This window comes from Homarus americanus, unplaced genomic scaffold (assembly GCF_018991925.1).
Source record: "Homarus americanus isolate GMGI-L3 unplaced genomic scaffold, GMGI_Hamer_2.0 scaffold5589, whole genome shotgun sequence".
NCBI classification, from domain to species: domain Eukaryota; kingdom Metazoa; phylum Arthropoda; class Malacostraca; order Decapoda; family Nephropidae; genus Homarus; species Homarus americanus.
Window position 1 is genome coordinate 987,466 of NW_024736650.1, and position 16,840 is coordinate 1,004,305.

Genomic DNA, 16,840 nt, shown 5'->3' on the forward strand with positions numbered 1-16,840 from the left:
GAACATTCGGCTTTTGTTTCAAGGTGGCGTCCCTTGCACCCGGACTCCAGGTGTGGGTTGATGATATAACCCAATTAATTTCCCCAAGAACGGTCAAACCCGAACCGTATTCTAGTATGTAAGTTAGGATTAAAATAAGTATTTATAAGACATGAGGTTACAATATATGGGAAAGTGTTCATGTGGGAACCATAAGAAATCAAAGGGAAAATTAAAGATTGGAAACTGTAGGCCTAAACAAAGAGGATCAGGGGGGCATCGGCCTTCAGATGTGCTTGCTCCTTTCATCAACCCAGGTCAGTGAACTTCATCCGATTGTATTCAGCCCTAAAACAAGACTTATAGCAGTTATAATACCTTAAACCTTTGCCTGATGTAGAAAGTGAAATAGTAATGTTAGGATGAGTAATACGGCCCATCAGGCATTATTTCTGAGACGTGCTTGCTCCTTTCATCAACCCAGGTCCCCGCGCGCTCTGACTCACCAGAACGGCGGCCATTACCCCCGTGAGCGTCCCTCCATGTGAGATGGCTACCCCCAGCTATGCTAATCCACTGTGAACCTGTGGATTCCCGGCATACCAACACACATGAGTAGGAATACATAATGAAGTACGTGAGAAACTCCGAGGTCGTCACTTGGAGCGACCTATAATACCAGGCGTAGAAACAGTACTGGTATGTCTCTTGATGAAACCCTCGTCTCTACCCACCGAGGGTGGTGTTTGAACGAGGTGCCTGATATGTGTACCTAGAAATTACAAGGAGTCCCATACTTGCAGGTGTGGAGTATGACAAGTGTGGTGAGCTGGTGCTACAGGGAGGTGAGATGGTGTTACTATGTATGATGACCTATGGTGCTATATTCCATACAGGTGGAGCAGTCTGACGTGTGAAGCGTTATTGAAAGAAGGGTAACCAAAATCATCTTTGTTCTTCTGAGGAAGGCCAACTCATTTGTATTTTACCGGAATGCAGTATGTTTTATAAGGAATAAATTAGTTAAGACATGTTATGGTTTCACACTTCTTTCCCCTTATCGATCTGGTCATTGAAAAACCTAACCCAATGCCTAGTCCACTCTGCACGCTACCTAACAAGCTACATACTGCCCAGAGGGGGTCTGGTGGCAGCAACCTTTAAAATTAAGACTATAGTTAAGTTATCCCCTTAGACTTAGTTACCCCAGAATCTGGCAGTATAAGGTATCAGATGAAAATATATGAGAACTGTAACCGCCAGTCAGGCGGTTAAAGGATATTCAGACTCCTTAAGTTGGACACAAACATTATAATTCGGTCAAACCTGTTGAATACAATTCATATAGTATTTCAAATAAGTCATACATAGGCACTCCTACATAAATGTTTAATCTAATATATATTTACATAACAATCATGGCTATGTAGTCTAATCTTAACACTTACAATGAGTACTCAATTTGCCATATTTCTATATTGTCACACTGATAAATGATGCAATGGACACAGTCTACCTGTGTACACAATAAGTACTAGCTAAGCTTACGTGTTGAACGTCTAGAGAGAAGCCAGGGTAGGTGTTGACTCTAAGATATGGGTAGCTATACTGAAATGCCCACCCTATAGCCTGGCCCCGTGGCTGGTCAGCTATGGCTGAGTCAGGTGATTATAATTATACATAAACAAACTCCCTTCACACCCTCCAACCTCCTTCTAGGCCTCTCATCTCCACCATCTTCGTACTCTACATACTACATACGGGCAGGCACACCCAATAAACATAACATGACTTACAGCCTAACATAATGTTTGTTTGTGTGTTTGCTGCTTGCAGTAGCACCCACTCCGTTGAGCGTTCACGCTCAAAACCATGTCAGGCCTTTGATACTTAATGCTTTGTCACGTTCTTGTGACCATGCTGCCCTCAGGCTGATGGTATTCAACTATAATTTTGTCACGTTCTTGTGACTATGCTGCCCTCAGGCTGGTGATATTTAACTTTAATTTTGTCACGTTCTTGTGACCATGCTGCCCTCAGGCTGATGGTATTCAACTTTAATTTTGTCACGTTCATATGACTATGCTGCCCTCAGGCTGGTGGTATTCAACTTTAATTTTGTCACGTTTCTGTGACCATGCTGCCCTCAGGCTGGTGGTACTTATCAGCTCCTTAGGACATCTCGGTCCTTTGACGTTCAGACATCACTGTCTTCATGTGTGGATACCCAATTCATTCTCCTGGCCGACTCCGTCAGCCCTTTCCATTGCTCCCTCCAACAAGCATAATTTTGTCACAGGTCGCAACATTGTGGACGTCGTCGTCTTAACCACTGCCTGTCGTACAAGTCTATCCTCGCCAGCCTTGACTTCCATCACTCGACCAAGGTGCCATTTGTTGAGTGGACTATTTGCTTCTGCTATAATGATTAGGTCACCAGGGCGAAAGTTGTGCCGTGGTCTGGAATGCACTTGTCGAGTTCTGAGTTGAGGGAGGTACTCCGTCAGCCAGCACTTCCAAAATTGATCTGCAAGGTACTGGACATGCTTCCACCTTCTGCGGTATGATTCGCCTATTGGCCTTCCACCTAAGGGAAGATTACTCTTTTGACTTAAGTGCAAAAGATCAGCAGGAGTGAGAGCCTTTGGTTCATTTGGAGTGTTTGGAACCGAGGTGATTGGCCTCTCGTTAACTATGGCTTCCACTTCACAGAACAGTGTTTGCAGACGTTCATCGTCTAAGACTTGTGAGCCCACAATCGCCTGCAGAACCTTCTTTACTGTGCGAATCTGCCTTTCCCATACTCCCCCCATGCATGGGGCAGCTGGTGGATTGAAGACCCAGTCAATATCTGCTTTCAGTAAGGCACCTCTGAGTTTGTCATCTTTCTCCCAAATTTTTCACTGCCAGTTTGGGCTCTTTGGCTGCCCGTACCAGGTTTGTCCCATTATCCGACCTAATACCCTCTGGTGTACCTCTGTGTCGTGAGAACCTTGTTATTGTGTTAAGGAAGGCATCTGCGTCTAATGAGGCCAGACTTCTAGATGAACAGCCCTAATAGTTAGACATGTAAACAGACATCCCCAGCGCTTGACCTGTTTCCTCCCTACCTTGATAATGAATGGACCAAAACAGTCCGTTCCAGTGTAAGCAAATAGAGCCTTCCCAGGAGTGACACGATCTATTGGTAAGTCAGCTTGCCTTTGACGCCGACTTCTCCAGTTGTTCCGTCGGCACACTACACAGCGTCGTATGATTCTATCAAGTAAGCGTCTGCCCTGGGGAATCCAATACCTTTGCCTCACACACGCCATCGTGTGTTCTCGTCCGGCATGTCCGGCTCTCTCTTCGTGCATCTCCCGCACTATGATTTCGGTGATGTGGTGGTCTCTAGGCAGCAAGATTGGCTCCTCACCACTTCGCCCAAGAAGGGTTACTTTAATTCTTCCCTTTGATCTGAGCAACGTTAGCTCGTCCAAGTAAGGTTCCAGTTTATATAGCTTATTGTCCTTCAGCAGCTCACCTTTTATGACAGTTTGGATTTCTTTCTCATAAGCCTCTTTCTGCACCAATCTTATAATTGTCTGCTCATCCGCCTGTAGTTCCTCAGTGCTTAGCCTCTTCAGTTTGAGGCGCAGGTCTGCGGTCCTTGTACTGGATCCAAGCCACCAAATGAACCTTTTAATCCATGTCACCCCTTTCACCAAGCGGTACTGTGATGAGTACCTGAGCCACAGTTTGGCGAGGGACCACTTTGACTGCTCGCTCACTGCCAGAGCAACTATAGATCTCTGGTGTACTTCTCGTTTCACCTCCAGTAAGTCGTTCAGAACTGCTGGCAGTTCCTTTCCCTTTGGCGACCGTTCTTCAACACTGAGTAGAAAGTCAGGACCTCGTATCCACCGAGACCCTGCAACCAGGTCCAGGACAGGTAATCCCCTAGTTGCACCATCTGCTGGGTTCAGAGATGTGCCGACATGTCTCCACTGGTCAGTTCTTGACAGCTCTTTTATGACTGCTATCCTGTTGGCTACAAACGTTTGAAATCGTCTGCTCGAATTGGCGATGCACTGCAAGACTAGCATGCTATCCGTCCAAAATTAAGATTCGTGTATGGTCATGGTCATTTCTCGGCGAATCGTTAGATCAGCGTTCACTGCCAGGACAGCTGCACAACGTTCCAGCCTTGGTATTGTCAGTTGCTTGAGTGGGGCCAGCTTGGCCAGTCCGTACACGAAAGAGCACTGGATACTTCCGCCCGAGTCTACCATTCTCAGATAGGTCACCGCACCATAAGCAGCCTGCGATGCATCGCAGAAGGTGTGCAGCTGTGCTGAGATGATTTCTTTAGCACATGTTGTTTTTAGGCATCTGGGTACACTTAATTTCCCTAGGTGGGCCAGTTCTCCTAGCCAGGTGCTCCAGGTCGTGTGATTAACAGCCGACAAAGGTTCATCCCACCCTAATCTACGCCTGCATTCACACTGAAATGATATTTTAGCCCTGATGATGAATGGGCCACGAACCCCAGTGGGTCATAAATTGAACTGACCAGGCTAAGTACTCCTCTCCTGGCCGCTGGCCTTGAGTTTGATTGCACCTTGATGGCGAGCTGATCACCTTCCAGGAGCCACCTAACCCCCAGGGCTCGCTCCATTGGCAATTTGTCTTGCCTCAGATCAATTTCCTTCAGTGCATTTTGCCTCTCCTCCGGTGGGATGGTAGCCAACACTCCTTTGTGATTACTGGCCCACTTAGTTAAGCGAAATCCTCCACACGCCAACAGTCTTCGAAGCTGACACGCTAACATTGATGCTTCATTTGTCGAGTCCAGCGACATGAGCAGGTCGTCAACGTAGAAGTTGACTTCCGCTTGCGCCACCATGTCGGGAAACTCGGATCTGTGGTCTTGAAATGTGCGCCGGAGAGCGTAAGTTGCACATGAAGGGCTCCACACCCCACCAAAGATGTGCACCTTCATCCTGTAAGTTACTGGCTCTCTACTCAGGTCCCCATTCTCCCACCAGAGGAATCTTAACGCATCTCGATGTTCTGGCGCTACATGGATTTGATGGTACATAGCCTCCACGTCTGCCATGACGGATGTAGTTCCTTGGCGAAACCTAAACAGGACTCCAAGTAATTTGTTGTTGAAGTCTGGACTTTGTAGTACCTGGTCGTTCAGCGATGTCCTTTTGTGTTTGGCTGCACAGTCAAAAACTATGCGTTCTTTGTTTGGCTTATTTGGGTTCAACACCGGTGATGAGGCAGATTCCAGACCAGTCCAGTATCTGACTCCAACTGGCACTTAGGCACTGAATCAGCATATCCTTCAGCAAGCAGTTTATTTATTTCCTCTACGTATCCTTGTCGCAGCCGTGCGTCCTTGGATAGTCTCCTTCGAAGCCCATCTAGTCGACGCTCCGCCACTGCCGTGTTGTTTAGGAGTTCCGTGTTCTCATTACGGAACGGTATGGGAAATTGGTAATGACCATTAGTTTTGATGCCTGTCTCTGACCGTAGCCTCAACACTTTTTGTCCTCAAGTGAATGAGCTGCTGACTGCAAGGCTCCTGTGTCACCTTCCAGCACCCAAAAAAGCTTAACTTGTCTTTCTAGACGGGTTTCAGGACTCACGACAGTTTCGGTCATCAGGCTGTAAGGGCGCGTGTTTTCCAACACCTACACCACCCTTATCTTACTTACTTCTCTTGTCTTTAGTTCTTACTCTTACTCAGTTCTTTTGGTAGCATAGACATTCTTTTGGTAGCATGGTCATTCTTTTGGTAGCATGGTCAGTTTTTGGTAGCATGGTCATTCTTTTGGCAGCATGGTCATTCTTTTGGTAGCATGGTCATTCTTTTGGTAGCATGGTCATTCTTTTGGTAGCATGGTCGAGGGTCTAGGCACATGGGTATGGTAATTCTGGTATCAAGTCACTTGGACGGAAATAAAGGTAAAATACTGTGGGAGATGTATAGATATGTAAATACCAAGAGATGTGAACACGCCTGACGCCAAGACTCTGTTACCAATCATTGTACCATTTATTCACATGTCTGTATTACTACATATTATTATAGCATGTCTGATATCTATGCTTATGTCTAATGCCTATGTCCACTTACTATGTCCCGATGTACTATGCCTGTACCGCGCTAGTCGAGTAATTAGAAGACCCCATTTATTGTCCTAGTAATGTCTAGCAACTCTCCTTGCCTAGCTAGCTAATTTCCCTCAGATCGGCTTCGGCCTGCCTACGACGAGGAGTTCCTTGTGCTGGCTCCTGTTCCTGTACCGGTTGGCTATGACGCCAAGTCTTGTACTACTTATTGAATATATCTACTGCTCGTGCTCTGGAGTTTGAAGAACCTTGTCTAGGATTTCATCACACCACATGGCGCAGTTGAGTAGCTCCAACACGACAGTTGACAAGTTGCAAGAGCCGGCCTGTCTGTTTCCCGGCCTCCTCTGTTTCCCGCCCAGAAGATATACTCCACAGTGCCCCTGGATTTAAAGTGCTTTGTGACCTTGTGAAGTGCCCTAAGTGAAGTGCAGTGCCTTTCATGTCTCTTTGCTATGTTTCTGCGGCCCTACAGGTAGCAGAAACGCTTTCAGCCCAGTTTCCAAGACAGCACTTCCGGCATACATCCTCCATCTGCGCCGGCCCGCAGGCCACTGCCTGCGTCCCCCTTCGACTGAGCCAGTACCGCCAGCTCGCCCGCGCGCGGAGGAATACAGGGACCAGCACCACCGCCGCCAGCCGCCTCCTCTCACTTCACAAATATTACAGTCAGTACTCTTTTACTTGCCCGCCAGTTCCTGCATTTTAGGCAAGTACATTGACGAAAACATAGCACTTCACCTTATTCTCCTTGTCTTTCCCATCGCAACCATACCAAACACGAGATGTCTAACCACGACGATTTGCCGGGAAATTTAGATGAGGATTATGAGGTAGATGAAGCCTCACAGACCCTCCCACCCCCCCTCACGCCTCACACGCCGGGCGCGCCAAATTCAAAGGATGGGAGCCAGGATATACGTCAGTTAATCCACTTCCTACAAGTTTCCCAAGAGAAGGAAGCCCAAAGACGTCAATTAGAGGAGGAAAAACGACGTCAAGAGGAATGGTCAAGACGTCAAGAGGAATTGTCAAGACAGTCAGAGGCATCAGCTTACCGCCTTCAACTTCAACAACAACACCAAGCTGATAACCACAAACTCCTGGGACTATTGGAATTGCTGGCAACGAGGACGACTTCACCAGCTGCCACAACCAATTCGCCAGCTTCAGCCTCTTCATCTATCCTTCAGACAACGCCTCCTCACACGTCACCTATCCCCCTTGGGTATACCTCAGTGCCTTCTCAACCACCTGCTCCAGTCTCAACTCTCGTCGACCTCTCCGTGCCTCCTCCACCGCCTGCCGTCTCGAGTACACCCCTGCACAGCAAGTCTTCAGTTCCCAGTCCCCCACCTCTTCAATCTGATGCAGCATATCAAGTATACCGTCAATGGCGACGTGGTTTCGAAGACTTTGCTGTTATGTCTGACCTCAACCGAATGCCCCCTCATAAACAACTCATCCAATTAAGATCGTGCATTTCCCTCGATGTTCAACGCCTCCTAGAGCACACGCTAGCCATCCCCCTGACTCCCCCAGGTCAGTGACAGAGGTTTTAAACGCCTTGCAGAGTCATTTCCGTGGCCTCCGCAATGAAGCTTTGCGTCGTAGGGAACTGCTATCCTGCAAACAAGCTTCTGGGGAATCATTCTCAGACTTCTATGCACGACTTAAGGACCTAGCAGCCGAGGTGGACCTATGTACAGGCGATCCTGTAACCTGTGCTGAGATCCAGCTCAAGATGATCTTGCTGATGGGTGTACATGACGAGGACCTGCTTCAAAAACTCCTCACCCTCGACGCCGCCTCTTCCCTCACCGACTTCGTCACCTGTTGCAGGTCGTATGAGGCCACAAGAGAGGCTGCCTCAGCTATACACTCATCGCCATCTCAAGTCCACGCCGTCTCCACCTACAAGAGGAATCAACGCCAGATGCAGACGGCGTCTTCTCCACAGCCCCCGTCACAGTCACCAGTGTTTTCTCCCGAATCCTGCAGAAGCTGTCAGCGCCAGCACGGTCCAGGAAAGTGCCATGCGGCTGATAGTACATGTCGAAACTGCGGGTTTCAAGGCCATTGGCCCCGCACAAGTCGATGTCCCGCCAACAAGGTCTCATGCAACGCTTGCAACAAGCAAGGACACTTCGCCAAGTGTTGCAGGTCCACCAAGAAGCCTCCATCTCCAGGTCAAAACGTCTCTTTACAGCCCGACAGAACGTCCACACCACCGTCTCCCAAGAACAACAAAGGATGCCGACGCGTGGATGATGCCTCGAGTGACAGGTCCCCCAAGCCCGTCAATGTTCGTCTGTCCTACGGTACCAACTCTTCCAACCTCCTGATGATACCTGACACGGGCGCGGACATCACGGTGATTGGACCAACACACCTGGACGCCCTCAACATTCCCAGGAGTAGCCTGTCACCCACAGCCATGAACGACGTGCTCACAGCGGACGGGTCCCCGATGTCTCCACCTTTGGGTTGCTTCAAGGCAACACTACAGCTCGGTCCCAAGTCTTGCCTTGCCACAGTCCACGTCCATGAGGGCATCCAAACCCCTCTCTTGTCATGTGGCCATTGTCAGGACTTGGCCATCGTCTCATCCGAGTTCCCAAAGCCCATCCTCGCCGTGACACACCTCAACAGGTGTGCAGAGATACCTGTTTCAGCCATGGCCACACCTGCTGCCGCCCGGGAGTTCTTTTTTCGTCAGTTCAGCGACGTCCTTGTCTCCAAGTCCGACCTCCAGAAGACGCCGCTCAAGAAGATGACAGGCCCCCCGATGAGAATCCACCTCAAGCCTGGCGCGACGCCTTTCGCCATCCACACACCCAGGCCTATCCCCTTTGCCATACGGGACAAGGTGAGGGCGGAGCTCGATTCTCTGGTGCAGCAGGGGATCATCAGACACGCCGGTGAGGAGCCCTCCGAGTGGTGCCACCCTATGGTCTTGGCACCCAAGCCTGTAGGTGTTCGCATCACAGTGGACCTCACCCATCTCAACTCGCAGGTCTCCCGTCCCGCCCATCCATCGCCTACGCCCATCCAAGCAGTCCGCAGCGTCACCCCGTCTGCAAAGTTCTTTACCACGGCGGATGCACTACATGGGTACTGGCAAGTCGACCTGGCGGAAGAAGATCGCCACCTCACTACATTCATCACGCCCCACAGCCGCTTCCAACACTGCCGCGGACCCATGGGCTTCGCAGCAACGGGGGATGCGTACTGCCTCCGTGGGGATATGGCTCTGCAGGGTGTCACCAACTGCGTGAAGGTAGTAGATGACATCCTGCTCTTCGACGATGATCTCCCGGCCCACTTGAACCGAGTTCATCTGATGCTCACAAGATGTCGTGCCCATGGTATCACCCTGAACAAAGATAAATTTGTGGTCGCCGCTTCCCAAGTTAACTACTGCGGCTACAACATCTCGCCAGAGGGGATCTCAGCTGATGAGGAGAAGGTCAAGGCCATCAGGGACTTCCCTACTCCAGCGAACCTGACCGACCTTCGCTCATTTATGGGCCTGGTAAATCAGCTGGCCGACTTCTCCCCTAAAATCGCCACATCAGCCCAACCTCTACGCCCCCTCATGAGCCCCAAGCGCTCTTTCCTCTGGACTCCTGACCACGACCTAGCGTTCAGGAATGTTAAGAAGGCGTTGCTGTCACCACCAGTCTTGGCACCCTTCGACCCGTCCTTACCAGTGGTCCTCCAGACCGACGCCTCCCGTCTATACGGCCTCGGATATGCCCTCCTTCAAGATCACGGCCAGGGTAGACTGCACTTAGTTCAGTGTGGCTCCAGGTTTTTGACCGACACGGAGACCAGATACGCCACCATCGAACTAGAGATGCTGGCAGTCGCCTGGGCTATGGCCAAGTGCCGCCTTTACCTGTTCGGCCTTGGGCATTTCACCCTCATGACGGACCATCGCCCGCTCATACCCATCCTCAATCACTACACGTTGGACGCCATTGAAAATCCTCGCCTCCAACGCCTCAAAGAGAAGACCGCCCCTTACGTCTTTACAGCTGTGTGGCGCGCCGGGAAGCTTCTGTGCATACCAGACGCCCTCTCCCGAGCCCCTGTTAGTCGCCCCACACCTGAAGATGAAGTCGACTGTACCACGGCCGCTGCTCACGTTCGGTCTTTAGTGACACACACAGCCACTTCTCTTGCTGACAAGACGACGACGACGCCCTCCATCGAAGACGATAGGACTCTCCAGGAGCTTCGCATCGCCGCCGCTCAAGACCCGGCATACGTCCAACTCCTCGACTACGTCTCCGCTGGATTCCCCACCAACCGCTACGACATTCACGCCTCCGCCCTCCCCTTCTGGAAGCTAAGGGATAGCCTCTATGCGGACGGAGAGCTGGTGTTGTACGGCCCCAGGATCGTCGTTCCCGCTGCCCTCCGCCGGCGCACCTTATCCCGCCTCCATGACAGCCACCGCGGCGTTGAAGCCACCAGGCGCAGAGCCCGTCAGACCGTCTTCTGGCCTGGTATTGACGCCGATATTAAGAGCACGGTTGAGGCCTGTGAGCCTTGCCAGCAACTCCAGCCCAGCCAGCAACAAGAGCCGTACCTGTGCAATGACCTCCCAAAGCGGCCCTTTGAGTCCGTGTCCGCCGACTTCTTTAATGTGGCCGGAAAGTCTTTCCTGGTGGTCGCCGACAGGCTCTCTGGATGGCCCGTGGTAGTTCCCTGTGGTCGGGACACCACCTCTTCCAGGGTCATCCGGATGTTTTGTTGCTTCTTCCGGGAAGTCGGAGTGCCTCTCCGCCTCCGAACCGACGGTGGGCCCCCGTTCAATAGCCACGAGTTCAAGAGCTTCGCCGAACGCTGGGGCGTCCACCACATCGTCACCTCCCCTCATTACCCGCAGGCGAATGGCCACGCCGAGGCAGCGGTAAAGTCCGTAAAATACCTCATCCTCAAGACAGCACCGACGGGGAACCTGGACTGCGAGGAGTTCGACAGGGGCCTACTGGAACTCCGTAACACCCCTACCCCTGCCGGACGCTCTCCTGCCCAGGTGTTGTATGGCCGCCCCCTTCGTACTTGTGTGCCTGCCCACCCCCAGTCCTTCTTAGATGAATGGCAGATCAAGGCGGACGAGTGTGACCGCCGTGAGGCTGCCCGGATGGCCCAAGTGACAAGCCACTATGACGCCCAAGCCCGCCCCCTTCCCAGGTTGGCCGTCGGCCAGCAAGTACGAATCCAGGACCCGACGTCACACCGCTGGGACAAGGTCGGGGTCGTCATGGGCCGTGGCGAGTCTCGTTCGTACCAAGTCCGCCTCCCCAGTGGTCGTGTGTGGTGGCGAAACAGACGCCATCTCTGCCCAGTGCCATCCTCTAGTGACGAACCTTCCTCCCCGTCCCCTGTGTCCCCTTGCCCAGACCAGGAACGAAGGTCGTCAGTTGATCCTCCCATTGTCCCTCGCCGCTCCCCCCGACTCATGGAAAAAGAGTCCGTAGCCGCTCGAGATTTCACTACGAGCGTAAAGGGGGAGGGAGGTGTATAGATATGTAAATACCAAGAGATGTGAACACGCCTGACGCCAAGACTCTGTTACCAATCATTGTACCATTTATTCACATGTCTGTATTACTACATATTATTATAGCATGTCTGATATCTATGCTTATGTCTAATGCCTATGTCCACTTACTATGTCCCGATGTACTATGCCTGTACCGCGCTAGTCGAGTAATTAGAAGACCCCATTTATTGTCCTAGTAATGTCTAGCAACTCTCCTTGCCTAGCTAGCTAATTTCCCTCAGATCAGCTTCGGCCTGCCTACGACGAGGAGTTCCTTGTGCTGGCTCCTGTTCCTGTACCGGTTGGCTATGACGCCAAGTCTTGTACTACTTATTGAATATATCTACTGCTCGTGCTCTGGAGTTTGAAGAACCTTGTCTAGGATTTCATCACACCACAGGAGAAATGAATACACCTAAAATACTCTAAGAACAAGTTTATTAATCTGAAATCAAAGGGAAAAAAGAGATATTATTCACATTACTACCAGGTTCAACTCCTGGGCTTATTGCAGACTCAGTACTTTCTTCTTTACTTATTTGCTTATTTACTTATTTTCTTATTTCTTTACTCAACAGTAATTACTCAGATCTTACACTCTTACTGCACACAACCTACTGGTGTTACATTACCTTACATAGCAGGACCAGTTCCTTGGCCCTACTCACAATACATAGTACATGGCACTCCTTGTACATTACTGTACTTCTCACACCTGCTGGTGGTACGTGGCATTACAGTACAGATACAAGACTTTACTCAACATACTCGTTAATACTGAAAAGAGCAGATACAGGGGTCCACTACCCAACATGGGATAATTATTTCCAACTAATTATCCCTAACATACATGTTACATTGTTACAACACTCTCTGTGGACATATACTTCCAGGGTGCGTTTCAAGGTGGAACACTGGGGCTCAAAGACCGTTGTTGTGGTCGGTGGTAGCCAGACACATGGCGAGTCTGGGGTCGGCACTACGAGGCAGTGGAGCACATTAATCAGGCCGCATCGATGCCATCGTTTCATATATGATCCCTGTTGGGTTTCTACTACATCCGGAGCAGTTGTCGAGTGATCCAAGAGTCACAATTGGATCTGGGGAAATATGGAGCGGGCGTCAAGGGACGGAAGCATGACAACACAAACAAAAATCTGGTCTAGAAACGACAGACGTATTTACGTTATATTACTTCTTACACTGGGTTAATGACAATTAAACTGTTAAAGCATGCACACTGATGAACACTGATATTCACTACAATTGACTGAATCAAACTGAATGGCTACACATAAACATACCTGGGGAAACATGTTGGAGCGGGCGTCAAGGGACGCTCGTCCTGCGTGATGCCCGGGTATATATATCCCTGGGTTGCCAGTGATCGCTACTCACGCAATGACAATACTTACAAACAAACTAACTGTTACTCATTCAAAGATGACCCTCAGTTGACAAAGGTCTGGCAAATTACTTGAGTTGATTACACAGACTAATTCAAGATTGAGCTTCCCAGGAGAAAGTGGAATAACAACGCATTGATAGCTGTCTTCACAAAGGCGGGGCAAACTAGGAGGAAAACACAAGTGTAGCGTCTAGGGGGAAAAACACGTCTTCTCAGGGGTCGCTAACCCACTCATGTTTTGCGGTCATGGAGTTTAATAAGAATCATTAGTTAAATAGATTAGCAGTCAACGTGACCATGACAAGGCATCCTGACATGCAAACTCCTTGTGCGTCTTGGTGCCCCACCGGTCCATTCACTGTCCAACCTGTAGGTTATGTATATAAGCTACTGTGCCGAGTAGCAACCCTGTATATTAGGGTGTGTCATAGGAGGGAAGATCAGCTAAAACTAATGGCCCATCACTTTTTTGGTAGATTTTAGTGTAGCTTATATAGCTTATATACAGTGTATATAAGCTACTGTGCCGAGTAGCATTTCCTAGTTGTCGCCGACAGACTCTCTGGCTGGCCTGTGGTGGTAATCTGTGGCTCGGACACAACATCCGCGGCCACCATTCGCCACTTCCGGCACCTCTTTCGTGACCTGGGCGTCCCCGTGCGTCTGCGGACGGACGGTGGGCCACAGTTCACCAGCCGGGACTTCACAGGATTCCTGGAGCGTTGGGGAGTCCGCCACATCATGTCAACACCCCACTACCCACAGTCAAACGGCCATGCTGAGGCTGCGGTCAAGACAGTCAAGCACCTCATCCTCAAGGTGGCCCCTTCAGGCAACATAGACTGCGAGGCGTTTGACAAAGGACTCCTGGAGTTACGTAATACTCCCACCCACACAGGGCGCTCCCTTTCCCAGATCCTGTATGGTCACCCTCTCCGCTCTTGCGTTCCTGCACACGCCAAGGCCTTTGCGAAGGAGTGGCAGACCAGAGCCGAGAGCTGCGACAGCCGCGCCGCTTCACGTGCCCAGGACGCCAAGGCTCGGTATGACGACCGTGCCCACCCTCTTCAGCCACTGGAGATTGGTGCCCTTGTCCGCGTCCAGGACCCGACGACGACACGTTGAGACAAGGTGGGCATAGTGATGGGCGTCGGCCGGTCGCGGGACTACAAGGTCAGGATGCCGAGCGGCCGTGTCTGGTGGAGGAACCGCCGCTTCCTCCGGCCAGTCCCACCCCCTGCTGCTGGCCCCCTGACCGAGGACGAGTCACCTACACCTCACGAGGATCCGCCCCACAGTGCACCTCGACGCTCGGAGCGACTTAGGACTAAGAAGTCCGCTCAAGACAAAGACTATGAGCGTGAGGGGGGAGGGAGATGTAGGTTATGTATATAAGCTACTGTGCCGAGTAGCAACCCTGTATATAAGCTACTGTGCCGAGTAGCATTTATATATATCATCACGTGGCAACACTGCACGTTATGTGGCAACATTGCCCCGAGGCTGCCATATGGCAAGGCAGCCTCAGTCTGACTGTGTGAGCCGTGCATGGCACACGCGAGTCACCACTTGTATTTCTCTCATCCATAATAAACGGACTTCAGCGTTACACGGTGTTTCCCTACCCATCACTGCATTCTTCAGGGAACACTTGTAACCATCACAACCCAGTAGCGTTTTTATGGCGAATGGCATTCCATCCCTTCCTGCTCTGACCTCCAAGGGTACCAGGGCCTGTGGCACATCTTGTCCTATCAGAATTTCTATGCTGTTGCTCTGCAATTCTGGTAATTCCACACCTCACAGATGGGTCCACCTTGAGATATCACTTGTGTTCGCTACGGAGTTGTGCAGCGTTGTGGGGAAATTTTGTATAATGAGTTCTTTCGGCATAAGTATGGTTCTGCCTCGTTTCATGCCTGCGCCAACCACTTCTAGATCTACCTCCGCTGACTCGAGTATCATCTCTTGGGCAGGTGTACCCATGGTTACCAGGGTAGGTGTCCCTTTCACCCTTAGTTTCTGTGCCAGATCTTTGGTGCAATACGACCTGCCGCTGCCTGAGTCCAAGAGAGCTAAAGTTCTGATGTGATTTCGTTAGTGCGAGTCCTTTCCCCGAATCTTCACATTCACTATGGGCAGTACAATCTTGGCATTTTTCAGTCAATAGTCAGATGTCGCTTTCGCAGCTGTATAGGTTTTCATGGCCGTCCTTTGTCCCTGTAGCATAGACATGGCCTATTTTTCCGGCCATGTACGAACTGTCGTTGGCTTTCTGGGCCATGCCACCATCAAAGGTGCCTGCCATTGACTCCTGTTTCACGAGATCTTGAAAATTTCGCTTTACGCCACCCTTGCGTGCGTTTGACATACTTGCAGTATGTGCCTCCCATCGTTCTTGATGCAACAGTCTAGAATGCTTCTCTTTGCACCCATCAGTGCCACACCTGAAGCGTGACCTGACCAACACTCAGCAACAAGGTGGCCCACTCTCAGACACAAGAAACAGCAACATAATCTTCTTACCCTCTCTAACCTCTCCCTCACTGACATGCTCCGGAATTTGTCGCACCCTGCTAATCCATGTGCTCTGGAACACACTGGGCACGAGCCTTTTCCAGAGCTTGTTTCTCCTCCATTGCCTTTCGCTTCACTGATAGTCACAAGGCCCACGGCACGTTTGCTTGACGATGATCCTTCTGGTCTTTTCTTACTTCCTTCTTGACTGTCCTCGCTTGATAGCAGAGCCATGTCATCCATCGTCACCGCTTTCTTCTCCAAATATAGCGCTAACCACTTCACCAGCCCCGTTCTGCGTCCTGTCGACTTCTAATAATTCCGTACATCATCCACACAACGTTCCCTCAATTTGGGGGGAAACTTAATCACCAGCGTTCTGAAGGTCTGCCTTGATTTAAGTTCAGACATCAAGTTCAGATTCTCCAGATGGCTTACTGTACCCCATAACTGAGATGCCAGTTTTTGCAGCCCTTCGCCGTCGAACGCCCCCACTGAGCGAGCGTCTATGAGCCTTTTCACCAGCTGGTCCGCATATGCATACTTATCTCCAAACCTTGCCTCCAGGATCTTGATTGCCTTGTTGAAGGCTTTGTCTGGCTCTAGATAGTCGCATCCCATGATTGCTTGATGTAACTCTTCTCCTTCACAAGCATCCATGAGCAGTTGGTACTTGCACTTCTCTGGCACAGCCGCACTTGTCATGTATCGACGGAAGGCATGCATAAAGGTCCAAAACTCCGCCCGCCCTTGTCCTTTAAACTTGGGAAGGGTGGCTTGCGGCATGCGCATCGTAGCCACTAACCCTCTTATTTCTTCACCCTTCCCTGATTCTCCCTGTGGATGCATAATTGTGACTTGAGGCGCTTTGCTTGCAAGCATTGGCGGTAAAGACGATGCCATTTTCTCGACATTGACCGATGCCTGTTGCTGGGTTTCTTCCCGTACTATTGGCATCTCATAATTGCTGGAGTTCTCTGTCGAAGGCTGTGAGCTGTCACTTCTTCATGTTAGTGCTGATGTCTCTTGGCCGGCCACCATTCCAGTGTGCATCGTTTTCATCCACCCTGCCTTAAGCTCTCGCAGGGCTCGGTTTACTTCATCCGACGCTGCCTCGGCTCTGGCCACTGCTTGTTGATAATCCAATTCCCTACTGTGACCTTCCCGTGGATCTCCTGGTATTGCAAGCTCATTTCTTGTTTCACCAATCTCTGATTGTACCTCAGCGGGCGGATCCATTGTCATTAGGTCAAAAT

The 16,840-nt window shown here is 50.5% G+C and overlaps 4 protein-coding genes across 4 annotated transcripts; all 4 read right to left on the reverse strand.

Moving 5' to 3' along the window:
- Positions 1 to 2,192: 2,192 nt before the first annotated feature.
- On the reverse strand, positions 2,193 to 2,792 carry LOC121872215. The gene has a single exon (XM_042374882.1). The coding sequence runs from the start codon at positions 2,790 to 2,792 to the stop codon at positions 2,193 to 2,195; it is 600 nt and encodes a 199-aa protein (XP_042230816.1).
- Positions 2,793 to 3,002: 210 nt separating this feature from the next.
- LOC121872217 lies at positions 3,003 to 4,064 on the reverse strand. Its single transcript, XM_042374883.1, has one exon. It carries the CDS (start codon positions 4,062 to 4,064, stop codon positions 3,003 to 3,005), a length of 1,062 nt encoding a protein of 353 aa, XP_042230817.1.
- A 15-nt stretch (positions 4,065 to 4,079) lies between these two features.
- LOC121872218 lies at positions 4,080 to 5,077 on the reverse strand. Its single transcript, XM_042374884.1, has 2 exons — positions 4,580 to 5,077; positions 4,080 to 4,463 (listed from the first exon to the last, which is right to left on the reverse strand). The coding sequence occupies exons 1-2, from the start codon at positions 5,075 to 5,077 to the stop codon at positions 4,080 to 4,082; spliced, it is 882 nt and encodes a 293-aa protein (XP_042230818.1).
- A 10,819-nt stretch (positions 5,078 to 15,896) lies between these two features.
- Positions 15,897 to 16,541, reverse strand: LOC121872219. The gene has a single exon (XM_042374885.1). The coding sequence runs from the start codon at positions 16,539 to 16,541 to the stop codon at positions 15,897 to 15,899; it is 645 nt and encodes a 214-aa protein (XP_042230819.1).
- Positions 16,542 to 16,840: the final 299 nt, after the last annotated feature.